Here is a 27,303-nt window from a genome sequence, read left to right as displayed (position 1 = left end):
CATATTTTAGTTGTAATTAAGTTGACCAACAAATTGTGTACACTCAAAAGCGTTTCTCAATATAACATATTAAAACATTATTAAAAAATCCAAACACAAAGATTGTCCTTAAAGGTGTTTCTCCTAAAATGGATACTAAAAATACATAATAAATTAAAAATATTTTAATTAGAATAACTTTCAAATGGGTTCTAAAAGGTCTGAAAACGGCAAGATCAAAACTTAAATAAAGGCAATGAATTTTTAACTATTCATCCACCAAGAGCAACCGAAGAAAGAGAGCTCGACCCGGATAAAAATCTCTCTTGTACAGGGATCCTTCCCTTTTTTTTTTTTTTTTAAGGTAGCAGCCATCTGAAGGAAAGAAGCTAGAGTCCTTGCAAATGAATTTTCAAAGAACTGATAAATTCGTTACAGGATGTCCAGAATAGAACTATGGAATTATACTTGGGTGTTGCTCATTGAATTAACAACACATAATTAAGGTACATCAAGTTTATCTGGTTTGGAAGGGGCCTGATCTATAACAATTTAATGCTCTAAGAATTAGGAGTTTACCAAGAATTAACCACCACGATTACAGATGGCAGCAGAACCCTGAGAATCAACCGCAGGAGAATAACCTTTGAAGAAAAACAACAATAGCCTTATTTCTCATGAACAAGAGGGCTGTAAATGGGGAACCACATATTACGTATGATGTATTCCACCGTCTCCTCCTGCATTCACAATCAGCAAAAAAGGAGTGTCATTATATTTACGCTTGTTTTGGCAGCACTTCCAAAATATTTTTCAAAAAAATAGTTTTTGAAAACAGTTATTAATTGTTTTGTAGAAACAGAATTCTATTTGAGAACTCAAATATGAAAAAAAGAGTTTTCTCAACATATTTTCTGTGAAGGGTACTACATACTGTACAATGTAAAAGTTTACAAAATATTTTTCATATTTTTTATTGTTGGTCATAACACCTTATAAAAAAAACAACAAAAAATACTTAAAATTTATTCTAAAAAATAATCCTTTTTCAAAACAAATTCTCAAAATACTGTTTTCGATCACAAGCCAAACTTGTTTTCTATTCTAAAGAATAAAAATTTGTTTTTAAGGGCAGTTTCCAAACAGACCTTAGGTAATTTGTGCTTCTTATAATATTCTCATATTTTCTCTTTTTGGCTTACATTCATCATTTGATATTAAAAGCTCTAATATGGTGCATGTATGTGTAATTAAAGGCCATTTTTACCAAAATGAGCCCATGTTTTCGCTAGTAAGAATTGTTTGAAATCAGATCATACCTTTGACATGTGCTCAAGCTCTCTTGGCCCCACATCACCGTGTCCTTCGGCCAGTTCTTCAGCAACAGCAGCTCGCAAAACAGCAGCTCCAACCTCTGCTGTAATATGCCGAATGCTGCATGATACATAAATAGCAAAGAGGAGGTCATGCCATGCCATTGAAAAATGAGAATTGAGTTCCCTTCATCTCTATAACTAAGCAATAGAACCACCTATCTAATGAAGATAACATGGACTGAATCCCATTCTTTCTTTTAGTTCAGGGTGCAAAGCACTGCCAGCAAATACTGACTGCTTAACTTCGGACATTTTAGAAAGAGAAATCCAAAACTAAATTATTGAATTGGGCATGCAATGGAAATGAGAAGAAATAGAATCAAGAGAAGAATATAGTAATGTTTAACAGTATGAACTGATCGTTACTTGGGTATATCCATGGCATACCATGATTAGATCCAAATTTTAGTGGGCTAATGGATTTGTTTATACAAAATACAACTGATTTCCAATCAAAACCTACAACTCACTAGGGCCTCTACCATCAATCTAGTATAGGATGAATAAGTTATTGGGTAACTTGGAAATCAGGTTACACACTATTATCCTTGCCACAAATACATCTACAGAGTGACATTTTTTTATTGGCTATATGCTTTTTATGAAAGCTAAAATTTTTAGCAGCATTTTTAAGAATTTTCTATTCTGTCTTATTCAATTCAAATATCAGAAAAAGAGTAGATGAAAGCAACAGTAAATATCACAGGGAACCAAGAAATTACCTGTCGATGGATGGATACAAGATGCCATTTTGGGTTTCCTCATCACTCATATAAGAAGCAAGGCTGTGAAGATATCATTATATTAGCAACTTAGCATGGAAAAAAATGCTTCATGCCAGGTTATACTATCCAAAAAGAACACAGATAAATCAACCTTGGGTTAGAACATATCTAGCATAATACATAAATGCGAAGTTCATATAACATTCCCCATATGGATGCCTGTGCATGCATGCATGCATGCAAACCACATATTTCTCCTATATAATCATTCATTACTCTAAGACATACATCATTTTTGTTATTTGTATGATTGCATTGTACAATTTTACAAAAGTAACAAAAGTAACAAAAGTAACCAGATGTTAGTTTTGACCATGGACCTGGTAAAGAAAGAAAAAAGTTAAATCTGACATTTAGTACAAAAGGCCTCCTAGAACTCCTGCAGAAAGATTATTCGATTATTTCATTCTTTGTGGACTTGATCATTCAACAGTCACATAGCCATTGCAACAGAGATGAGATTTTTGGATAATAAGCATGTGAAAACAACGGAAAAAAGAACCAGAAGAAATAGCTTCTGATTTAAGGTTAAGATCTTAGCATCCACATTACCGACTAAGTCTACATGTGAAAACAAAGAGAGCTTCAAGTATTAAACACATGCCAGGTCCATCCCTGCCAATAAACTTAGAAATACGATAGCCGTTAGCATGTATAACTTAGAGCCCATGGGAGTGATTTTGAGAAGGCTAGAAATGTTGTCTAATGTTTGGAACCGCTTCCTTATAAAAATTAGGTGTTTGGTAGAAATTTGAAAATCACTTTGGGAATCTGGAGAATCACTTGAAGTGATTCAATATCAAAGCAATTTTTGTTGTTTATATCCAAACACCAACTGCTTCTCCTTAAAATCATTTCCAATGAAAGTATTATGGAGTAAACACAGTTTAACCAAAATCACTCCCAAACAGGCTATTAGTAAATTTAGTCTCAACTGGCTATTTGTAAACTAAAATTGAAGCTTAATTTGATGTTTCAAACATGGATTTTGACATCTGTGGATAAAGTTCTTATATTCACATTGAACCTTAAAGGTCAGCAATTCGGTAAGGGCCTGTTCCACGATGAACTGACTTGACTGAGATAGTGTAGATTAAAGAATGCACAGAATGACTGATGAAGCCTCAATGAAGACAAGAGGAAAGTAACAAATGAGAGAAATGCCAGAAAATCCCACTGGGCCTCCAGGCACTGCCACATCTTGTGGAGACGAGGTAAACAACCTGATAAGATAACATTGTATGCTTGTAACAAATAAAGAATGCTGTAGGCCAATTGGTGACTCTTAGGAATACAGGCTCAACTGTAACCAAGATCATAATTTTTTTTTTTTGGTAGCCAAAAGGGACTTGCATTAGAAGCACCTAAAAGACAGCGAAACAAGTACACACGAAGCATACAAACAAAGCCCAAAAAAAGCAAGGAGACCAAAAAAAAACTTTCTCCATACCTAACAAACAACCACTTTACAAAATCTATCAAAGACAATGAATGATCCTCTATATACACCCTACCCCAATTCACAAAAGTATACATGAAAAGAGATTTAATAGCTTGGTCGGATCGCTCAACATCATTGAAAGCTCTTCTATTATTGCTTTCTCTCCAGCACAAAATGTCCTCCACTTCCCTTCTAACAACCAAAGATTGTAATTTATGAAACAAATTATCCACCTCTCCCATCTCCTAGTCGCTAAGATGTCTTGAAAAGCGAGGGCTATATGTGGATTCTTGTAACCAAGATCATAATGCGGATTCTTTTTCTCCAATATGTATTTTCTCTATAGGGAACCTTACCATCGCTCTCATCTCCTTTGAAATAAATGTATATTCACTATTTTTAACTTCATAGCCCCTATAGAAAGCCAACAGGCATCATAATTAATGCCAAGAGTGACTTATAATACCAAAGTTTTCTGGAATGCACAGAATTACAGGAGACGGGAATACAAGCCCAACCCTGATATTGTAATTTCAAGGACTCTAACGAGAGTCTGGGCAGACTTCTTTCATTGTTTGTACAAAGATCAGGACAGCACAACAAATTTTACCATAATAAGTTGAAGGCCACAAAAGTCAAATAAACTATTTTTCCTAAGGATTCTTCAATTTTGTAAATTTTGGTTCTCTAAGGGATACAAATAATGTTTAAGTGCAAGGAAGAAAGTAACTATTTTACTCATACCATTCAGCAGCTGCTTGCAACATGCCATCTGAAATAAAATGAGCACCTGCGAGAAGAGTCCCCAAACCAATCCTGAATTATAGACAACAAAGTTCTATATGAATTTAATGACAGTCTAGGAATAGCCCATAAATTAGTAATGACTAAGAAATGAGCACGAACCCAGGAAACAGGTACATGTTATTTGCTTGATTTACATGACCTACTTTTCCATTCCCTGCAAACAAGTATAGGATTGTAAGTCATACAAATCAAACAATAAGCAAAAATGCCAATAAGTGGCCCAGTAGCCAGCCCTTGCTGTATGTCTAGAAGAGGCCAGGGTTCAAACCCCTTCCACCTCAACTCCTTTTGGCTAAGTTAAAAAATTCAGCCTGTTCTTAGAAAACTGGTCGGTCCAGCCAGTTCAATGGTCAAACCATCAGGTTGGCCAGTCCAAGGAGGTCTAATAAGAAAATGAGCCAATTCAAGACTCAAACCAGAAAATGGTCTGGTCAACAGTGGAACCAGTCCAAGCAGCCTGTGTTGTCCGAGTTTAAAAACATTGAGGAAGGGAGTGGAACCTATTGCTTGATGTTAGGATGGAAAAATAATTCAAACACAATTAGCATTCATAAGAAGGAAAGATACCTAGATCAACATTTGCAAAAGGACTCCCACTTGCAAAAACTATATTTTCTCCTGCATGCTTGAAAGCATCAGCAGCTGTGCACTCAGCTACACCATAGAATATGCAAAGAAAAAAAATGTCAATGGAGGCCATATGTCTGCCTGAAATAAATGTAAGTGCTTGATAGGGTTTGCAACACAAACCATTCATGGTGGGATTTGACATTGCAAAAACTGCAGGTTTGGTAGAATCGGATTCTCGCATGGCCTTAAGCACCTGATTTATGCGCCAACAATACAAATAAGGAACTCAGCCACTTACAAGTACGCATGCTTACAATGAAATGTATCATTAAACAGCAATAGGGGATGCTACCTTAATAACACAAGGTATATACATACACTCATCATAGAATTAATAGGCTAAAACCTCACATAAATAAACAAAAACTATTCATCCCTAAAAGGTTGTGCCCATGTCTGCAGCAAGTGATGAGGAAAACAAACTTGTAAAAGATTTTTTTTTTTTTTATCAGTATATAAAACATTACTCTTTTCAACAAAATATTCAAAGAAATCAGATCAGCCATGAATCTCCAAATACATTGCCAAAGAATCATATAAGGTATAGACACACCAAATCAGAGTGTTCATCAACAACTAGCAATATAGCATGCAGGTCCAAATAGATAAAATCAATTTCACTTTTTAATATGCTTTAAAAAGATATAGACAAACTAGAGGGATGCCCACCTCCTCATTGAAGACACCACCAACTCCAGACAAACCAAGAAGCACATGGGGTTTAACCTTTTTAACCTGAAACATTTGTTTTCAGCAATTACAATTCCTGAGTAATGATGATATGTAAAATTGTCAGCTAGTCAATCTTTTTCTTTCCACATTCTATCATCCTTAATAAAACTTGTACTGATAAAGGCAGCTTAAATCAATCTAATATGATTTACCACTTCAAGTAAACTAGCTCCCTCTCTCAGTCCCTCAATCTCTCCTGGGCCTTTAGCAAATGGTGCTGCAGCTGGATCTATATTTTTCCTCTCTTTTGTGATGAGACCCTGCTTCCAAACAAATCTTTCTCAAGCAAAGTTGAATAATAAGTTGAATGGATGATTCCAATGCATGTTCAACCTAAAGCCACACCCTATAGATTTCTGTACAGTGAGATTTAATGATATTGATTCATTAACATAATTTTTTCCACTACCATATAGATGAATATATGATTTCTATTAGACCTTAAATGTGCTTTTTTTCCAAAATCGAGGATGAGAACCCACTAACATATTGTTAGACCACCAAAGTGAAAAGTGATTAAGTGCAGAACCACACATCTTTATCTAGTAGATAAAATTGATGATTTGGTGATGCCCCAGTGTTCCCAGCCATCCTTGAGGCAGCCTGTGCAGCCATATTAAGCACACCAATCCCTGCACTGCAGTCCAGATAAAAGAACACAAAGAAGTAAAGAGAAGCCTCCGATAACAAGCACATACAGCTGAAGCCAAAGTTCACCAAAGTTCTCATTCACAAATTCACTTCTAAAAAAAATACCTTCCTGCTCCAACTACAACTATCTTTTGGTTGACAAAGTCAGTCAACGGTCGACCTTGTGCTCTAACAGTTCCTAAAAGTCCCGCCAGAGCAACACCAGCAGTTCCCTATACGACATGAATATAAGCACAAACAGAACTCTACATCACATCATATGCTTTACTATATCCATATAAAATAGCAGATCCAACTAAATACTAACCTGTATGTCATCGTTGAACATGCAGAACTTCTTACGATAACGTTGTAGTGTTTCAAAAGCCCACTTCATTTGAAAATCCTCAAACTGATATGATTTTCCCGTCCATCCAGTTAACAATATGACATGCATTAGATAAAATATGACAATAGTTTTAGATTTAAAGAAATGAACCTGTACAATAGCCTTGGGCCAACGAGTGAAAATAGCTTCCATTAATTCATCAACAACTGATAGATACTCTTCTCCTTCCAATCTAGGCTGCCGAAGTCCTAAATCTGTCAAACTAAAGTCATGTGAAAAGAAATCCTTATGGTGTTTGCTGGAAAGAACAAGTTAATTAGTACTTTGCGTAGTTCACACATTCCCCTATTCTAGATGAATATGAAGAGAACAAAACAATCAAATAGTCCATATGATTCAAAGTCAGATAGGGATAAACCTGAACTAATAAATCAATGTTCGAATTTTTAACAATGGGTGGTAGATCCAACTTGAAGGAAGAAAAAATTAACATGCATTTAAAAAAAAGTCCTCATAGGTTCCTGTGGACCATAAGTGTGAGAAATAAAATAGTTTTTGAGGTAAATAAAATGAAACAATTAACAAAAGGACACCCTAACTCAAGGATACAAAGGGCTCGAAAATCTTTAAGATGATGGACTAAAAAATGAAGGTTGATATTACTTTCAGAAAACAACACTCATGATACAACAATACCACCAGACCTCATCTGACTATCAAATATTTTTTTTGATTGGAATCATCTGACTATCAAATTCAGTCTAGAAACTTAAATGGAACTGGGGCATGGTTCTAAAACTTGGTATTAAATTGTGCAAAGCCAGCTAACTCAAATTTGGATTGAATGCCTGACTATCAAATCAAAGTATATTGGGCAGAACAAAATCATTTCTCTTCATTTTTCCACTACAAGATTTTAATTCTTATGCAAAAAAATTTATGTTCTGCTTATCATTGTTTATTAGCATCATAACCTCACAGAAATGGCAACAAAACCACCAGGCAAGAAGCCTCTTTTGTTTTTGGTAATATACCAACTAGAACATTTTTTGACTGAAAGTTTCATATAATCATCTTATGATACTGATCACGTATGAACTCTGTCTCACAATCAAACTATCTTTGTACTAATGTATATTTGTTTAAGCATGAGGGAGAGAGAGAGAGAGAGAGAGAGAGAGAGAGAGGAACTCAATCTTAAGGTGTAGCAAACACCTAAAATCTCACTATTCTGTAAAAATGGATAATACCTCCAATTATAACAAGCAAACAAATGTAATCAGATAGATTTAATATGCAACTGGCAAAGTAAAAAAAGGCATAACTAATCTACACGTAATATTATTAAAAGCACAATTAAATAACCAAAAAAAAAGAACTCCATCAAAAAAAAAATGAATTGGGCTTCTGAATTAGGAAATAAGAAAAAAATACAAGTGCACATATTTCTGCTTACAAAGGCGATCTTCAAGAAGCCTTTGGTTGTTAGTGCCAACATCAAGCATAATTGGAAGTATCTGCCAGAGATAAACATAGGTTGATTAATGAAAAAAGAAAACAAAATTGATAACCATATCAAGAACAAGAAAAATAGTTGAATACTTATTATATATTTTGCCTTCAAAAAAAAAACAAGAAAGATAGTTGAAACATAAACATATAATTACCAAGGCTGGATTGATTAGCATTGTGTTTGATGTAATTTACAGAACCATGAGTTATCACTAAATAATAAGAATCACATCTATAATCAGGTACTTATATAATGCATGTGTGTGAGAATATCATAAACACAAACCTGTACATATCATATAAAAAGTGCATTCACACATGCACATGCACAAACACGTATTCATGATGCAAATCCTAGCCATGCTATAATGCACACCAAAATATAGCACTTCCCCTTTGTCATCCAGGAACCATGTGCCTGTGTTTGTGCTTAAAAAGGTGTATGAACATATGCACATGCACACCGAATGAGGAGCTGCACATACTCTCTGTGGATTGATACCAGCAGCGGCAACATACATATCAAGTTTCCCAATAGGTATTCCAATTCCCTGAACTCCAAGGTCACCCAGACCAAGAATACGACTGCCATCTGTTATCACTATCATGTCCACCTGCAACACATAAGAGAAACAGAACGTCCATTACAAGACAAGAACAGTGAGAAAATCCTAATCCTACCACCAAAGAATGCTGAATACAACCATTTTTACTTCTTAGTAACAAAGAAACTTTGAAGCCATAAATCATAACACAGTCAACTACCGGCAAAATCATTGGTAAAAAGGTCAAATCAAGGGACAGTTACAAGACTAGGAAAAGGTTCTCCATAGGATGCATATCAATTCTCCACTAATGTTATATGAATATTGACTTTTCCAATTGAAACTCTTGCAGACAAATAGAAACAAGTATATAATAACAGAAATATACAAATATGTGGTGAGTTTCACAATGCTAGCAGTACTTCAAGCCATCATAACCAATCAAGATCCAGAAGCCAAATTCCCAAAATATGTCAAAAATTTGGACAGGTTACCTAGGAAAACATAAATGATATATAATATAATGCCATAGGATTAACATAACTGATATATAATATAATGCTACATTAAGATGGACCAAATCAAAATTCCAAGGACTTAGCCACTCAGCAAAGAGGAATTAAAAAGGCTTAATCTAAATATCAAAGCAGAACTAATGATCTAGACAAAACTTGAATACATGAAACTCAGCAACACTAATTATTTGGATCATAGTTAGCTATTTAGGGTATCAAGGACAGATAGGTGGGAGAAGGCACTTGGTCGTATGGGAGAACATAGCATGGAGTAAATCAAAATGTCACTAGGACAACCAATTGATCTAAACATGAAATTCTCTTAAATAACCAAGGAATAGAATACTTATTTATAGCCTTCACTAAGAGCCTCATAAAGTCAACAACTGAACCATGTGAACTATCACCATGTCTCATAATTATTATACAAAATGGTGAACGATGTGACCATCCCTCCAATTTTAGTTACAACTGTCTGTAATTACCAGCCACCAATTCAAATCTAGAGCTATCAACAACCACCAACTATTATAGTTCTCCTAAACTGTCTTTCATGCTCTTTCCCATCTTTTATTTTTACTTCTAAACCTCCACCTTGGATGATAGTACTGAAACATCAAAAAATCTAGATCTTAGATCCTACATATTTTCCTTCTCTACATATATTTTCTTTTCTTTTATGAGTAGTAGCTATATAGATTGCGCAGATTGCTGGAACAATCTCAAGTTTTGAATCCAGATGTATCTATCTAATCAACTTCCTGCTGCTCCTTCAGAAGGAAGGAGCCATTTGGACTATCCAATGGTGGAGCATCTCCATAAAATGGTGTATTCCATCCAAACTCAACACATAGGATGCGTCATATTTTAAATTAAGTTGGATGCCAAAAAAATAATGCCTCTGACAACTGTGAAGTTTGTCGTCCACTTGACATAAATCCTGTGAGCCAATATCAAACCAAATGTGAAAAATGCCATTCCATATTATATCCAAACTGGTACAGAGATAGAAGTTATGGCCTAAAGTGAGTTGAAACTTAGAGTGATGGTTTCTGGGTTGTCTTCAAGAAAAGAAAGTCAACGATCAGTCAAAACATAGAGTATTAAAATTATTACCAGATGGTTTCGTTGTACTCAAATCAAAGATTCACATGCTTAATCATTCTAAAAGCTTGTATTTTCAGTAAATAAACATTCAAATAAGAAGACTCAAGAATCTAGTCAGAATAAACCTTGGTACCAAATACAGAAGGAAGAAAGATTTGGGCATAATTAATTAGGTTTAAAACAGCTATATTACAGAACACAGGAAATTGATTTTAGGATTAGTTGGCTTTGTGGATATTGTTATTTGATAATAAGAAAGATGAGTTATTAATTTCAGCATTTCAGATTTGTCTTTGGGACTTATTGATTAGGTTCCAAACTCTCACAAGCTTTTCTAACCTAAAATGTTGACTATAAAGATATAACAAATGGAATGTTAAATAATAACTATGGAATAGGGATAGATAAAGGGGAAATACCATGTTTTAATTAACTCTCTTCCAAGATTCACACAGTACCTGGTGAGCTGGCCAGTTGTAGATCATGGACATCATCTCTCCTTTATCCTTGCCACTGAAATACATTCCACGTGGACGTCTAAACAACCCCGAGTAGTTTTGACACACCAATCCAACTGTGGGAGTGTATATTATCGGTGCAAAGTCTTTGATGTTATCAATAAGAACCTGGATGAGAAATCAATAGGATTGCTTTATTAGATTAAAATGCTTAAATGGGCTATTACCAGCTAGTATGCACCACCACCAAACCTACCCGGTAGTACAGTGTCTCATTCCTGTCATGTAGTCTATTTAAGATCCTCCATTTTGCTAAGGATACAACACTATCTGGTTGGCCCAGAGTATTTTTCTCCAATGACCGATATGACTCCACTAACATTCAAATAACAGAATAATGGGCTTAACCTCCACAATATATAATCATCAGAAACAAACTTTATTAGAAAGGATGAAGAAAATCAAAGCACAAATGACAGAACATTGGAAGGTATCCCCAATCTGATGCTGATGTACTTCAAGAAAAGGGTTCTGATACTTAAACCAGAAAATCTGTAGGAGACATTGATATGCAGAAACTATCATATTATTCCACTTAAACTCCACAGTTAAAGAAATTAAATTCAAAGATCAACCAAACTCTAGAGTTTTTGGAACCACAGGGATTGTGTAAATAAAAACATGTTGTATGGTAGCACAGGTAAATTTCATATTGATTCATCCATTACTCAGTTTTCATGTGGTCAACTTAATCCTGGGTCCATATGTAAGATTCTTTCTATACAAGTTAATGGACTTTAACAGAAACGAGAAGCCAAAGTACATGCTTTCAAACTTTTCATCTCTCACATTACTGTGCTACAGAGAGTCCAGGTCATATACTGTCATCTGTATTTATAAATTTATTTGACAAGAATGTGTGGCACTTTTTTCTTAGTAACGGTTATTCAAATCTAGATATTAGATAATGGCATATGTTGGATGTCCTTTCTTTGTTTTCTTTTTTCTTTTTGACTTAATAAATTATTTCATATCCATTAAAATGTAAAACTTAATATTTAATGACATAACAAAGCCAACAGATGGGGGAGGAAGGGAGGGAGGGAGAGGGAGAGGGAGAGGGAGAGGGAAAGGGAGAGGGAGAGGGAGAGGGAGAGGGATTATGCTGGATATATGTCTCATATTGGTACTCATGTATTCCATACCCTAGACATGTATAAGCCTCACATGTGGTTTTATCAATGAAAACCCCTCATCCTAATGGGACGCTTCTCTCACTCAACAGGATGCTCTCTTCAATTTGCAGGAAGCCACTCTTTCACCTCCTGCTTCTCCCTCCCCCCATCACCTCCCTTTGTCTCTCAATTTTGGCAATAAAATGAAAGGACCCTATCTACCAAATAAGTTATTATTCTCAAGAAATAGTAGATAGTAATTCATAAATTACAAAACACTGAAGTCCACCCAGGCACTCTTTGTCTCTGTTGGTATTTTTCTCCAGTAACAAGCTTGGTAGAACTCCCTATCTCATCACGTACCAAATCATTCTCAAGAGACAATGCCTCAGTTGAATTGATCAATCAAATAAATGCTTGCTCGGTTTCTATTTCCACATGAAATAGCTATCAGAAATACAGACAACCCTTGGCCTCAATAACTCTGTTTATTTTAAGATTGAAGCAGAGTTGGCCTTTACATTCACCATAAACATAATTATATTAGTCAAGAAAATATATTATGTAAGAATTTCAGAACAAGAGATATGGAGTCTTACTGAATCGAGCATACTGATGCTCAAATGAGATAACACGAGGAGGGAGGAGACCTCGCAGCCCAAGTCGATCTCTCTCTGTCAAAGGGAAGCCAGTGTCCTGCTCTCAAAAAATAAAAATTGTAAATGCAAATTAAGTTCCAAATTATCTTGTCATTCATCACTTATGAACAACAAAAATTCGACTTCAACCCTTTACAACTTATTCCCATATCATCACAAATCTCAAACTTACTAAGATTTTAGTGCTAGACATGGAAATCTCATCAAAGGCAAGCAAAATCTCCTACTACCAATAAGTCAGTACTAAAATCAAAGTTCTTTCCCCAAAAAAAAAAAAAAAAAAAAGTCGGGAGTTTTTTCAATTTTAACAAGAATCTATAAAAATGATGGCCACAAAAACACAACAAAAATAAAAAATGACCACACAAGTTACGAAAAATCAAAACACCACCGGTAGAACAAAATGAGAAATATAACCTTATTAAACCACGGATCGTGGAGAATATCTGCACCACGCTTGTGAACAATACACGGACCCGGAATCGCCGTGGAGAACCGCCGCGATCGCCGGAGGCACGACGCTGCGGCAGATCGAGCGATGTTTCTCCACATTCCTTGACCTAGAAATTTAAAACTCTCAAATTCTGGGTACCAAAAATAGGAACAAAAGCTTCAAATCCTCCTCTCTTCAGAATCTCTTTCACCACATTTGATTCTTTAAAAGAAAATGGAAAGACCAGTGAAGAGCTTTAACAAGTCTATACCCTATTTATATTGAGATCGATCTTTTTTTCCTGTCGCTTTCTCTCACTTTCTTTCCACTAATTTCTCGGCTGCCTCTCAAAGGTGAAACAGTTCGAAGCTGTAGCAAAGGAAGTGCTGCCCGGGATTCACGGGCAGAGTTGGCGGGCGGAGGGGGAAGAAGGGAATATGTACGAAAATGCCAGACCAGTGGTTGGCAAAAGCTGCCCAAGAAAGCCGGGCAGAAAGGGCGTATTTGTCATTTTGAATTATTAGGTAATTGTACGAGTTGGTAGAACTTAAAAAGCACGTGGAGGGTTTTCTTAGTTTTTACTGGGTAACGTTGGTGTTCCGGTGGATGCTGGACCATGGAATGTGCGTAGTCCTTTCCACGTTTTGTTGTGTGAAGACCTTTTCGCAGAATGACTGATAATGATGGTAAGGATCGTGGGATTAGTGGTAGTTGAACTTTGCCTATGTGGGGAAACCGGTTCCTTGTCCGAGCCTAAATATTCCATTGTCCGTTTTCATTGGTAAATTTCCTAGTCAGTTAAAGGAAAGAATTGTCTTTTCAGTAAACCATAGAAATTCTGCCACGTACTCATAACATTACCTGTCTGATATTAAATATTTTTTTAACGAAATTAATAAAAATCAATAATATAACAATAGTTTTTTTAACTTTTCACAAGTGATGCGACGACACGACCGATGAATTCTTAGGTCAAAGTTTCAAATTTTCGAACTAATACTAATAACTTTGCCCCATTAAAGTACTTTTATTGAATAACAATTTCATGAGAAAGTATTTCAAGAAAAATTATTTAATGTTCCTATATAGTAAAATAAATATTTTAATAGCATTTTTGTGAATCCATTATGCATTATATAATAAAACTTTTTTTTTTTTTGAAAAATCGTTAATAGGTTGTTATTGGGATAAACTTTGCATTTTATTTTTTCAAAAACAAAAAATAATAATAACTATATAAAATTTTAAAATAGTTTTTATTGAACATTTATCTGTTTATTAGTGATTTTAATTAAAATAATTATAATTTATATTGCTATTCAACACAAATCACTTCAAACCAACCTCTACGTTTTCAATAATTTTTAAATATTTACCAGACATTAAGGCTATGTTTGGTTCCCGGAAAGTACAAAAGAAAGAAAAAAAATGCTAAGGAAAATGATTTTCTCATGTTTGGTTGTCCTATGAAAAATATCAAAGAAAATCAAATATAATTCAAACTAATTAAAAACTTATGTATTTTTAAATTATTTAATCTTTATATTGATGAGTTAAAATAAATAAAATGAGTTTAACGTAACAAAAAAAATAATTTATCAATTTTTAATCTATTTTTTTATTTTCCTTCACTTTTTCTTTCCTTCTATTTTTCCTTTGTATTTTCTTTCCCTCGCATTTTCCCTCAAATTTTCCGGGAACCAAACATAGCCTAAATTTCTAATAGAAAGTTCTTCCAAGCATTATGATCTTTGAAAATCATTTTCAAATATTCTACCTTTTCTATAATAAAAAAGTTTAGTATTTTATATATTGAAAAATAAAAAATAAAAAATTTATTAAAACAGAAGTCAATCCAAATGATCCTTTAAAATTTTTTTTATGTGAATTTGAAAAACGGTTTAAAAGAAAAAGTTCATTATTAAATTACATTTGCAATAATCCAAAATAAATATTCATAGAAGACCTATATGGCTATATCGCTTCAATTGTATTATTTAATTACTCCACCCTCCATATTAGATGTAGATGGACACCCGAAAAATTTTAATCGAGATAATTATCTACATTCCTTCTTAACCAATTTAATTAGAAAAATAAATTTGAATATCATAAAATCTTATCTATTTATTTATTCTCCTTTTTATTAAACTCACAATAAAAATATTTAAATTCTAAAAAAGATATTAAAAAATAAATAAAAAATAAAAATTGAAATAGAAGTTGACACTACTAAAAAATTGAAAAAAATTATTTCAATCTACATATTATCACTTTTAATTGATTATTGCATTTTCCGTGTGTTACCCTCTCATAAAAACTTATAACTTTCAGATATTGCGAAGGGATCATCTTGAGACTTAAGGCAACCGGCATTAAGATTTTTTTAATTGAAAAAAAAAGTGAGAACTAATTGTGAACTTGACCGATAAAAAAATAATATTATTTTACCCTTCTTATAAGAATGTCGTAATGATGTGACAAGGTAAAATAGTTTGAAAATCATGACAACTTCCATTAGAAACCACACCATCTTTTAAAAGTGGGAAGATCTAAATTATGAGCACAAAGAACCTGGCACCTTTCAAAAGTAGGAAAGATCTAAATCATGACCATGATGCAATTCCCCTCCTGTGAGGCAAAAATATCAAACATTTTTTGTATGATGAAAAGCAGCTCACTAAGACCTATAAAATACATAAAGTTCAAATTTGGAATAATTCTACTTTCCCAAGGGAATGAAATTCAGCTGGGGGATTGTGGAATTCAAAACCATACGAATGCTAACTTGATCAAAGAGAATAGATTCCATATGAGTGCGGAGAGAGATGGGAGGAGGAATGAACCGAAGCATTGCCTATAGAACAAAAGAACAAGCCTTTTGCCTTGTTTAATTTAAAGCTACAAAAGCCCAAGCTGTTTTCTGACCAGGATTTCTTGTTCAATCCTTATCATATGCAGTATAGGCCAAAGACCAAGAAGAAGAATCATGTTCGGGAATTTTCAGAAGCTTGACCATATTGTATATATCTAGACCACCGCAGAACAATTAGTGTTCATGGATTCCAGAAAGAAAATGATCACCCTCTTTTGATAGGGTGCTTAAAAGGAGAGCAAAGGGGTGTTGTATTTCAGAATCAAAGGGCAAATGGTCCTGCAGAAAATCAAGAAGGCAGCAAAGACTAGAGCCCTTTTCGAGACTACCAAGATTGAAACAGAGAACAAGTTTCACTTAAACTTACAATGTCATCTTCAACATTTTATTTCATGAAAACTGGAAGCAAGGGGGCTTTGTAACTTATTTTCATGAGGATGATGTGGTAATAAGAGTAGTCCAGCCAATAAAGTTGTAGATTCAATCATTCAAACTTGAAAAAGCATTATGCAAAGCAAGTTGAGGAGGCAGCTGAAATTTTCTGCAATAAAAAGATAGAGGAATGCTTTCCCAGACTGCAAGATATAGAGGTCCAACCATCACCAATTGTTTGTAACTAGATGATTGTTGAGGCTTCTAATACTCCTTGTTTCCAAAATTCTTGCACCAGAGCTGGGAAGGAATTGGACGAATAGGTTGATGAGGCCGTTGCTGCAAGAAAATATTCTTGTAAGCTCTGTATCACAGTCATCATAAATTCATAACGCAGATAATATACATACAAATAAAAATTGGAAAGGACAAAATTCGACGTCCTGTTTTCATATAAATTTCAGTCTATAAAATAGAGTAGGAAATGTTTGTAAGAAACTCATGTCTCTGTTGCGTATGCCATGAGTGGTAAGATTGAGACTAGAGAAAATCCAAAGGGATTTTCTTTGGGGTGGGAGGGGGATGGAGAAGAAGTCTCATCTTATAAAGTGAGTGGTTGCTTGTTCCAATAAAAGAAAGGGTGGTTTGGGGGTTAGATGTCTCTCTAAACTCAATAAAGTTCTATCGGGTAAATGGAGTTGGCACTTTGCAAAAGAAAGGGGGACTCTTTGGAAACAAGTTATAAGTAGGAAGTTTGGGGTAGAATAAGGGGGGTGGTGCACCCGAGAAGTAAGGGAAGGGTATAGTGTGGGGTTTTGGAAGGAAATTAGGAAGGAATGGCCTTTAATGAAAAGCAAAATTGTTTTTTCAGAGGGGGATCGTAAAAAAGTGAGATTTTGGGAGGATAGGTGGTATGGAGACTATGCTTTGAGTGTTTCTTTCCCTTCTTTGTATGCTTTAGTGACCTCAAAAGAGGCCTGGGTGGTGGAGGTTTGGGATTCTTTAGAGGAGAAGGGGGGTTGGAATCCATGGTTTTCTGGGTTGTTTAATGATTGGGAGATGGAGATGGTGGAAAGATTCCTTTTCTCCTTACAAGGGAAGAGGGTGGTTACTAATTTGGAGGATAGGATTTTGTGGAAAGAGGCTAAGGATGAGAATTTTTCTGTTAGAACCCTTTATAATGTTATAGAGGGCAGCAGCACAGTTCTGTTTCCGAAAAGCGTTATTTGGAGCCCTTGTGTTCCTACTAAGGTTGTTTTTTTTGCTTGGGAAGCTTCATGGAGTAAAATTTTAACATAGGACCAACTAAAGAAGAGGGGCTAGTCACTCTCAAATTGATGTTTCCTTTGTTGTGCTACTGAAGAGCCTATTGATCACCTTCTAATCCATTGCATCAAGGCAAGGGTCTTGTGGGAGTTGTTATTTACCTCTTTGGTGTGTTGTGGGTTCTCCCTTTGTCAGTTAAAGAGATCCTTCTTGGGTGGCATGGCTTTTTTTATGGGAAAGAAGCGAAGACAGGTTTGGAGAGCAGCCCCACTGTGTCTCTTTTGGATGATTTGGAAGGAAAGAAATAGGATTGTTTTTTAAAATGAGGAGTTTTCGATCCAAATGATGAAATATTTTTTTGTTTGTAATTTTTGGTCTTGGACTAAGTTGTATATTGATGAAGGGCCTAATTCTTTAATTAACTTTTTTAATTGGTTGGGATCTAGATGAGGGTGGATGCGATTTTTTGTACCCCTTTCTTCTGTTTTTTGCTTATAAGCGTATACTTCCTGTATGCTATGGGTTGACCCTTGAACGCCCTATTTTTTATTAATATATACTTATTCTGTGCTTTTACCTATCCAAAAAAAAAAAAAAACACTTAGAGCCGAATGGCATCTAATGGCTAGTGAAATGAATCCCAATGGCCAAATGTTGTAAAGCATAATAAACATGCCAATGAATCAGTACGAAACGTAAAAATTTTGCAAGTAAACAAACAAGGATATGTACAAATGGAATGTGGAAAGGATAAAATTAGACATCCAGGTTTTCCTATAATTTCCAGGCCATAAAATAGAGTAGAAAATTTTTTGGAAGCAAGTCAGGGGCAAATGGCATCTAATGGCTACTGGAAGGGATACAAACACTTAGCGCCATCCTGCAGTAGATAGCAATGAAAGCATTTAAATGCAGCAAAAATATAGACTTAGCTTTGAGCAACATGGCTCTATAGAGTTTCACATCAAAAACAATTGAAGTTGTTGACCTAAGGCTCTCACAGATAAGAGATGAGAAAACGAATTACACCTGACCAATTTGGGATCAGAAACTCTATTGTTTCAACTTTCATATCAAAGTGCCGAACACTACATGACTATTCCAATGCAGTGTGATTTGGAATTTTGCATTGTTAAAGTTACATTAACCAACAACATTAATACCTTATAAGCTAACCTGAGTACTTGATATCACAATGGAAAACCTCCAACTTAGACTTCTCTTGGTATATAATCTTGGTATCATTTAATTAGCATTTTAGAATTATGTTCTTGTTCTTATTTTCTCCCAAAAGGCAAGAAAACTACTTCCAAAATGCTTAACCAATGATGGAAAATTGGGTGGTGGTGGTAGGGGTGACGGGTGGTGGTGATGGAGACAATAGCAGTGCATTGAGAGTGGCAACAGCAGCAATTCATTTAGGAATGAGGTGCTATGGTGCCAATGGTGATGACAGCAATTGCATTGACATGCAATGGTGAAGCTGGTACCATCAGCCCATGGTTCAAAGTTGCGGTTGGTCATCTACTTGGAGGGTCTTGAGACATAGCGGTCTTGGCATCTCGGCTCGGTATCGGATGACACTCAAAATAAGAAATAAAAAATTATAAAAATATTATATTAATTATTATAAATAAATAAATTTAATTAAATAAGCTTAAAAATTAATAAAATAAAATACTATGAAAATTGGAATTGTTCAATAAATATTGAAATTGAAAACAAATCAACCTTCAATTAGCAAACTCAAATTAAAAAAAAAAAAAAAAAGTGACTATTTTTACCACACATTAGCATTTAAAACAATAAAATAACACATCACTACCGTGCAATTTATATTACAAATATTGGCATTTAAAACAATAAAATAATACATTAGCCCTGTATTCAAATCCCCAATTCTCAAACACACTAACCCACCCCACGGAGAGAGAGAGAGGAGAACCTATTTTGGCAAAAGCAGAGAGCTTCCTCTATAGCCCACACCCACACTAGTGGCACCATGGAGACAAAGTAGAGAGATGAGAGACCAACACCTAAGATCGTCACCAATGAAGGATGAGGGATCCATGAAGGTGTTGCACCCTATGGTGAGGTTAGCAATGAAATGCCCTCAACCTCCTATTTTCATACACCTTAAAGACAATCATAGCTTGGACTAAAAAACTTTTCAAAGACTTCATCGGGGTTGTCTTCTTCATCACAAGTCTTCAATCATAGGTTGTGATTCTCATGAAAAATTCTTCTTTAGAAGAGAATCACTTATGTTTCAAAGATTTCTCAGTTTTAGTTGTTGTTTGTTGTTCTTTTTCTCAGTTTTGGCTATTGTTTGGTGTTCATTTGTTGTGATTTGGAAGGAAATTTTTTAGTTTTGGAAAAAAGATTTCAATAACTCAGATGATTCACCCAAGTCAACTAAGTTTAACTGATTTCTGGCTGAGTCTTTGCCTAAGATGGTATCAAATATCAAACTCGGCACAACAAGGACTCGGTCAATACTTTGAACCATGCATCAACCCCTAGCTTAAATGTGATTTTTCTAAGTTTTTCTTAAGTACCTATCAAGATATTTCATTATAACCCAACAAAATTTCTCACTAAAAAGGCATTATCAACTGAATGCATTTTTGTATTAAACTTAAAAACTTCAATATATGGCAACTATGGTAATTGTGTGCTTACAAAGAGTCAATCAAGAAAAAAACTAAAGGAAAATTTCTTTTAGAATAATGAAAGGACCATAAGTCCCAAAAAAATTTCTCACTGAAAAAAGACTTACAAAATGTTTGTATTAAGCTCAAACATGTAAAAATACAGAATAGTGGAAAGACCAAAAAAATGAAATCAGAATTACACATCAAAAAACACAGAAGCAGCCACAATGGGTTGTAAGATAATAAATAGCACCCATTTCAATTGGGAACATGTTTCTCCATGAAAACAGTGCATTGTTGAGGCATAATGTGGTAGGCAAGTGATTCCAGAATTGAATTTTTGAATAAAATGTCCTTTTGTTTCCCATTTTGCCTCCTTTCCCCAATGAAACTAATTAGAAGAGAGTTTTAAAAGTTTTATCAGGAAGGTGCCAAGCTCATTATCAAGGTAGCTTAGTAAAATCCATAAACAGCCAAAAATGGCAGCAATGAGAAAACGTGAGTTGATGCATGCTGAATCTTCAAAAAGATTGAGGAATGCCAAAGAAGGGATGGATTACCAAGAAAATCAATTTCATAATTTGATTGAACAAAAGATTTTTGACAATTGAAATGGCATAGCAAGATACATTTGCATTTTGTAAAACCATTGTCATTAAATGATTACTTCTATAAGAAAATGAACCAAACAGGCAAATGTTTAAGGAGACTTCATCATCAGCTAATCCCAGGCTATAGAACAAACAATAAAAGTACAAAATTTGAAACTATATTAACTTCACATTTTCGATTCCTTATTAACTTGCTATAGAAATCAGGTGTTGTGAGTCTATGGCACCAAAGGAAAACTACTAAGGGCATGGATTTACCAAATTAGATGCTAAAAGCCTTAAACAGTGTAGAACTTTTATATTTAAGATTTTGCCTTTCACTTAGAGCTGTCGCCTTCAATGTCATCTTTGTTTTTCATAGCTTTCAAGGATCTTATCTCATTTGTTCAGCATTTCTCAGCAGCACAATCCAAAGCACAGATAGACAATTCCATCTCCATGCCTTTTAATTAAAAGTACCCCCATCTCAAACTTTGCATTTGATGTTTGAAAACCCTTTATAAGTTATAAAAATTATACCAAAATCATACATCATAGTAACATATACGTAATTGTTGGTATCTCTCCACGGTTTAATGGTTTAAAAGTAATTTTAGCCTTCTAGGCTTAGACACAGGAATAAAAATGAAAATCACATAAACATCTTCATTTTAATCCCAATAAGATACTTATAATTTATTATGTTTTTATATATTTTATCTTGCCCAAATCCAGTTCTCCGTAGTTGTATGCAACCTCGGGTTGCACTTGGTTGCACAGAATTAGAGTTTCAAAATTTAAATCGGGATCAGATGCTATATTAATAATTCCACTGTTTGATTACTTTATCTACCAAGGATTCCACAATAACAACAAAGTTTTCCTCAACCAACAGCAGAATGATGAGATCATAATCAGAAGCCGTCTTTTCAAAGAAACTCAGAATTCAAAACGAGTACGACGGTTAGAGATCTCAGACTTCAAAAACTAATTCAAGAAATGAACATGTTAACGGCAGCAAGAACGAAGGGCAAAATGGGAAAAAAGAAAAGAGCGAAAACCTCGAGCTCAGCAGATTTCATGGCGATGGGGATGCAGATAAGAAAAACACCAGCCATAGCAATGGCAGTGTTCCTCTTCCAGTGCTTGGGCCTACAGTACGGCCCACCAGTCATGCTCCAGACCTTGGTTCTGAAATCTCCATGGGCCTCTCCATGACCGTGCTCTGCTCCCCCCATGATCGAGTGTACCTTCTCTTCGAAAAGAACGAAAGGATAGAACCATAGTTAGCTGATTGTGAAATAAGGATAGGGCCATCCGATTGGTTGCCGAGAAACGGAAAGAAAAATAGCGATCGGATAAGACGGAGGGCACCAAAATTGGGATGAATGTTACGAGATTCAATTTCCCTTTTCTTTTCCTTCGATTTCTCAGTGAGCAAACGGGAATTTAGGGTTTTGGGATGTTACCTGATAGAAGGCAGTGCGCCCTATTGCAACTGGATTCGGTGAGGATTGCTCTTCCGGGGTCTTTCTTCTCTTTAGAGGCACTTGTCGCACGTGGGAACTTGGTCCTTTTCTTGAACGTGCTTGTTTTCTCGGGAATTTTGTGGGAAATTTTGAAGATTTCTTGGGAAAACGCAAATAAACGACGTCGTTTTTCCTAAAACAAGCCTATTGTCCCAGAGGATCCACACCCCACTTAGCAATTCGACATAATATTTGAGAATTTTGCAATTGAAAGGTAATAGAAAAATAATTGATATATTTATATATAGATATTTTGCTAATCAAGGGCAATTTTAATTTTTTTATAATGATTTTTACCCAAGAGGTTTTTTTTTTTCCTTTTTATTAAGAAAAACAATTAAAAATACAAAAAATATTTTTAAAAAAATTGTTTTATTCATGAGTGTATGTCAATGATGAACAGGTGAATGGATTTTATAGATATATTGAAATGTATTGATAAATATGAATAAAAATTTTGACAAAAATATCAATGAAAGAAATTAAAAAAAAATGATAAAACAAGAATAATGCATTTATTCTTGTTAATTTTAATCAATAATACATGTATAATATAATTTATAATATTTATATATAAAACTTGAAATCATATTTTATATAAATAAAAAAATGATAATATAAATATATATATATATATATATATATATATATATATATTTATATTTATAATTTTATTTTTAAATTTATATTTTTATTATATTTAATTCTTATAAAAAGGATATTAACGACTCATTAAAAAAAATTACGATAATGGTTTTTATATTTTTAATAATCAATTAAATTGAATTTAGATATAAGATATTAAAATTAAATTATATACTAAAGTTCTATTTTAATATTTTGCATTTGATAAGAATATATTAAAAATATATTTATCTCTAACATTCTTTTATTAAAATGAGAGATGAAAAATTAAGTGTGTATAAATATGATAGTGCATCAGTCTAAGCGATAATGTATTTTTTTTTTCAATAAAGCAAGGTTGGAGTCCCATCGGTTACCAAAAAAATTTGGATTGGAAATATTTGTTACAAGATCTATCCATGGAATATTTAGGGGAGATACTGCCGACATTTCCCAATTTTTATCCTTGGTGCATGCCACCTCCGTGAGAATAAGTTAAAAATCTATTTCTGTTGTGAAATTATAAAGTGAAATGAGAAGAAAACAAAAATAAGAAATTAGAATGTAAGAAGAGAATAGAATTGATTTTCATTAGAGGTATCTCTCTTTTATAGAGAGTTACAAAGAGATATATATCAATATAGATGATCATCCACAAGTTCCCATAATCCGATAAATTCTCATATTTCATAACACTCCCCCTTGGATGATCATAAGAATATGTCTCATTAAAACCTTACTAGGAAAAACCCTTGGGAAAAAACTCTAGTGAAGGAAAAAGAGTACAATATTCTTTTGGATTACTATAACTGTCTCATTAAAAACCTTGCCAGTAAAACCCAATGGGATAAAACATAGATGAAGGAAAAAAGAGTGCAGTATATCCATATTATCATTCTCCCCCTCATGTAAACATGATTATGATTTCTTCAATATTTCAAATGGTAGATCTTTCAATCTTCACATTCCAATGTCAAACCTTAACTTTTTCAATATGGTCGAAGGTAATGCCTTTGTGAATAAATCTACTAGATTATTGCATGACCGAATCTGTTGAACATCGATCTCACCTTTCTTTTGGAGCTCATGAGTATAGAAGAATTTAGGGAAGATATGCTTAGTTCTGTCACCTTTTATGAATCCTCCTTTAATTTGTGTGATACAAGTAGCATTATCTTCATGTAACTTAGTTGCATTGCCTTTGATGGAAGGTAGTCTACATGTTTCTTAAATATGTTGGATCATTGATCTTAACCATATACATTCACAACTTGTTTCATGAATTGTTAATATTTCTGAATGATTTGTTGATGTGACCACCATTGTTTGTTTGATAGATCTCCATGAGATAGCAGTACCATTGTAATTAAACACATACCCTATTTATGACCTACCTTCTGCATATCCAAGCAATTGTTGTTTTGATTCTCTTGAGTAAAATAGACTCATACTAGTAGTTCTGCGAAGATAACGCAATATATGTTTGATACCATTCCAATGTCTTCGAGTTGGAGCGGAACTGTATCTTGCTAATAAATTGATAGAAAAAGCAATGTCTGGACGTGTACAATTGACAAGATACATAAGTGCACCAATAGCACTAGGATATGGTACTTTAGGACCAAGAAATTCTTCATCTTTTTTCGCAATGACGAAATGAGTCTTTTTTCACATCAAGTGATCAGACAACCATTAGAGAACTTAAAGGATGCGCTTTATCCATATAAAAAATGTTTCAAAACATTTTAAATGTATGTTGATTGATGTACTAAAACTCTATTTGGAAAATGCTCAATTTGCAGGTCGAGACAAAATTTTGTTTTTCCAAGATCTTTCATCTCAAATTCCTTTTTTCAAGTAATTTATTGTTCTTGTGAGCTCTTCAGGAGTTCCAACAAGATTTAAGTCATCAACATACACTGTAATAATTACAAATTTGATTTTTGATTTCTTAATGAAGATGCATGGGTATATAGGGTTATTCATATACCCTTTTTTAGCAAGTATTCGCTAAGGCGATTGTACCATATATGTTCAGATTGCTTTAATCCATACAAGGATCGTTGTAACTTGATTGAGTACATGCTACGAGGCTTTGTACAATTTGCTTTAGGCAATTTAAATCCTTCAAGGATTTTCATGTATATATCATTATTCATGGATTCATATAGATATGTTGTAATAACATTCATGAGACGCATATCTAGTCCTTCTGGAACTGCCAAATTAATTAAGAAATGATATATGATTGCGTCCATGACAGAAGAGAATGTTTCCTTATAGTCAATACTAGGTTTCTGCAAGAAACCTTGTACTACTAATCACACTTTATATCTTATGATCTCATTATTTTTATTACGTTTTCGTACAAATACCCATTTGTACCCAACAAGTTTTACATTTTCAGGTGTTTGGACTACAGGTCCAAAAACTTCTCATTTTGTTAATGAGTTTAATTTTACCGGTATAACTTTTTTCCATTTTGGCCAATCATTTCTATGTCGGCATTCTTCCACATTTTGTGGTTTAGGATCTTCACCATTTCTTATGGAGGCCACTTGGAAATCGAAAAATAATATTATTTTAATCCCATTTTTCTCCCGTGTATACATAGCTTATTGAGATCTCACAATTTTCAGGTACCCATACCTCTTCGGGGGCTTCTCGTTCAATATGTGCCTCTTCAGGGGCTTTCTACATTATTTATGCCTTTTCTGGGGCTATAAATTTATCAATTTTAAACTGATTAATTATTTTTTGATGACCCCTTCTAGAGTGCCAAGTTTTTCTTGGGTTTTCCTCTTCCGGGGAGTTACATCCTTTGAGCCGACAAGTCTACCACGCTTCAAGCGTATTTTAGATTCATTTGTTATCTAACCTACAAGGACATCAATTTGTGCTTGAATATTTGCAGCTAGGATATATGACTTTGTCTTTTTTTTTTTTTTTTGTATCAATGAATGCATCTTGTAATTGATTTGCAAGATTTTGCAAGTGAATGATCCTTTGAACTTCTAGTTCACATTGATTTGTACGAGGATCAAGATAAGTCAAAGATAATGCATTCCAAATAATTTCACGCCGTTCTTCTGGAACTGGCTTTTCTCCCCCTAATGGAGAGATAATTGTCTCATTAAAATGATAATTTGCACAATAAGTCATTCTACCTTTTAAGTGTATAGGTAGACTAGTCACTAAATAAAAAACTTCTGGTTTTATAATGTACATCCATACGATCTTTTACCCTGAGGGATCAAGTTGGTCTTATAAGATTCTTCTGGATCTTGTATCGTATAAAGTGTCATTCACATGGAATCAAATACTACTAGTGACATGGTATAAGCTCTTCTGGAGCCTTTAATAAGGTTTATATCACCTGATATAATATTAACATTGTTTGTCATCAATGTTGTGCAATTAATGAGACGAGTTTCATCAAAGTAACAAGTCATAAAACATTGTCATAAAGACCTATCTTTATAGAGTTGAAAAAATATTATCATAGAGAAATAGTTAAAATCAATGGAAAAATATTAGTCATCGATGATAACTTAACTTAATAAATTGTGTAAAAGCAATAAGAGCATATATAACACAATAAAACAAATATGAAAAGATAATTTAAAGTTATATATTTCGTAAGTATCTCACACATTTGATTTTGTAAGTGTGGAGCAATTTATACATGAAATAACTAGGAAATATTTCAATAATTAAACTAATTGTAGTGATGGATCAAGGTATTAGAGAGATCCATGTATCTTCAAGTATAAATAAATAAAAGAATTTAAATGATAAATAATAAAATGTGAAATAATTTATAAAAGATGGATAATAAACAATGTGTTCAAAGGTGATATCAAAATAAAAACATAACGTTTAATCATAACAAACATTCCCATCACCAATTAGATGGTCAATTTTCTCATTAGGATTCTCAAAGAAATCTGAAACATCTAAATGGGTTAGATCCACTTAGTCATCACTGTCAATCAAGTTCATTTCAACTTCCTTTCTTTTTGCTTTTATTGAGGCTTGATAAAGGTCAACAAAATGTATGGGCGTACAACAGGTACGCGACCAATGCCCCTTCATACCACATCTATAATAATTATTCTCATGGATCTTAGGAGGTTTATCTTGTAAACACTTCCCATTTTCTTGTTTTACCTCAATATTATTCCACTTTTGGTGGTGCAATGAGGCTTTTCTTTTCTAAGAATTTGGTGAATTATTATTATAAGAACCATGGTATCGGGG

General features: G+C 33.9%; 2 protein-coding genes across 3 annotated transcripts; both read right to left on the bottom strand.

The window, feature by feature from the left end:
* Window positions 1–355: 355 nt before the first annotated feature.
* LOC117931764 (NAD-dependent malic enzyme 59 kDa isoform, mitochondrial) lies at window positions 356–13,499 on the bottom strand. Of its 2 annotated transcripts, XM_034852822.1 has the most exons (19): window positions 13,118–13,498; window positions 12,641–12,737; window positions 11,123–11,241; window positions 10,867–11,034; window positions 8,727–8,855; window positions 8,186–8,246; window positions 6,880–6,983; window positions 6,709–6,792; window positions 6,507–6,613; window positions 6,285–6,387; window positions 5,903–6,010; window positions 5,688–5,753; window positions 5,139–5,211; window positions 4,956–5,042; window positions 4,488–4,542; window positions 4,326–4,397; window positions 2,078–2,140; window positions 1,299–1,413; window positions 356–719 (listed from the first exon to the last, which is right to left on the bottom strand). In XM_034852822.1, the coding sequence occupies exons 1-19, from the start codon at window positions 13,250–13,252 to the stop codon at window positions 648–650; spliced, it is 1,818 nt and encodes a 605-aa protein (XP_034708713.1). In that variant the 5' UTR covers window positions 13,253–13,498; the 3' UTR covers window positions 356–647. The 2 variants fall into 2 exon arrangements, with proteins under 2 accessions (XP_034708713.1, XP_034708714.1); XM_034852823.1 differs by lacking the exons at window positions 356–719; window positions 4,488–4,542 and having other exon boundaries at window positions 1,327–1,413; window positions 13,118–13,499.
* Window positions 13,500–16,342: 2,843 nt separating this feature from the next.
* On the bottom strand, window positions 16,343–22,338 carry LOC117932703. Its single transcript, XM_034853993.1, has 2 exons — window positions 21,952–22,338; window positions 16,343–16,719 (listed from the first exon to the last, which is right to left on the bottom strand). The coding sequence occupies exons 1-2, from the start codon at window positions 22,126–22,128 to the stop codon at window positions 16,645–16,647; spliced, it is 252 nt and encodes an 83-aa protein (XP_034709884.1). The 5' UTR covers window positions 22,129–22,338; the 3' UTR covers window positions 16,343–16,644.
* Between the last annotated feature and the right edge of the window lie 4,965 nt (window positions 22,339–27,303).

The sequence above is a fragment of the Vitis riparia genome, chromosome 15 (assembly GCF_004353265.1).
Source record: "Vitis riparia cultivar Riparia Gloire de Montpellier isolate 1030 chromosome 15, EGFV_Vit.rip_1.0, whole genome shotgun sequence".
Classification (NCBI taxonomy): domain Eukaryota; kingdom Viridiplantae; phylum Streptophyta; class Magnoliopsida; order Vitales; family Vitaceae; genus Vitis; species Vitis riparia.
This window is presented reverse-complemented; position numbering and strand designations above follow the sequence as displayed.

What these genes read in the sequence shown, in the direction of transcription:
- LOC117932703 (XM_034853993.1), bottom strand. Translation starts at nt 22,128, where the DNA reads ATGGGGGGAGCAGAGCACGGTCATGGAGAGGCCCATGGAGATTTCAGA. An exon ending in TGAAATCTGCTGAGCTCGAG is followed by an intron (nt 16,720 to 21,951) that starts GTTTTCGCTCTT and finishes ATTTTCTTGCAG; the next exon opens with CAACGGCCTCATCAACCTAT.
- LOC117931764 (XM_034852822.1), bottom strand. Translation starts at nt 13,252, where the DNA reads ATGTGGAGAAACATCGCTCGATCTGCCGCAGCGTCGTGCCTCCGGCGA. An exon ending in ACGATCCGTGGTTTAATAAG is followed by an intron (nt 12,738 to 13,117) that starts GTTATATTTCTC and finishes TTTTGAGAGCAG; the next exon opens with GACACTGGCTTCCCTTTGAC. An exon ending in ATGAGACACTGTACTACCGG is followed by an intron (nt 11,035 to 11,122) that starts GTAGGTTTGGTG and finishes TTTCTCATCCAG; the next exon opens with GTTCTTATTGATAACATCAA.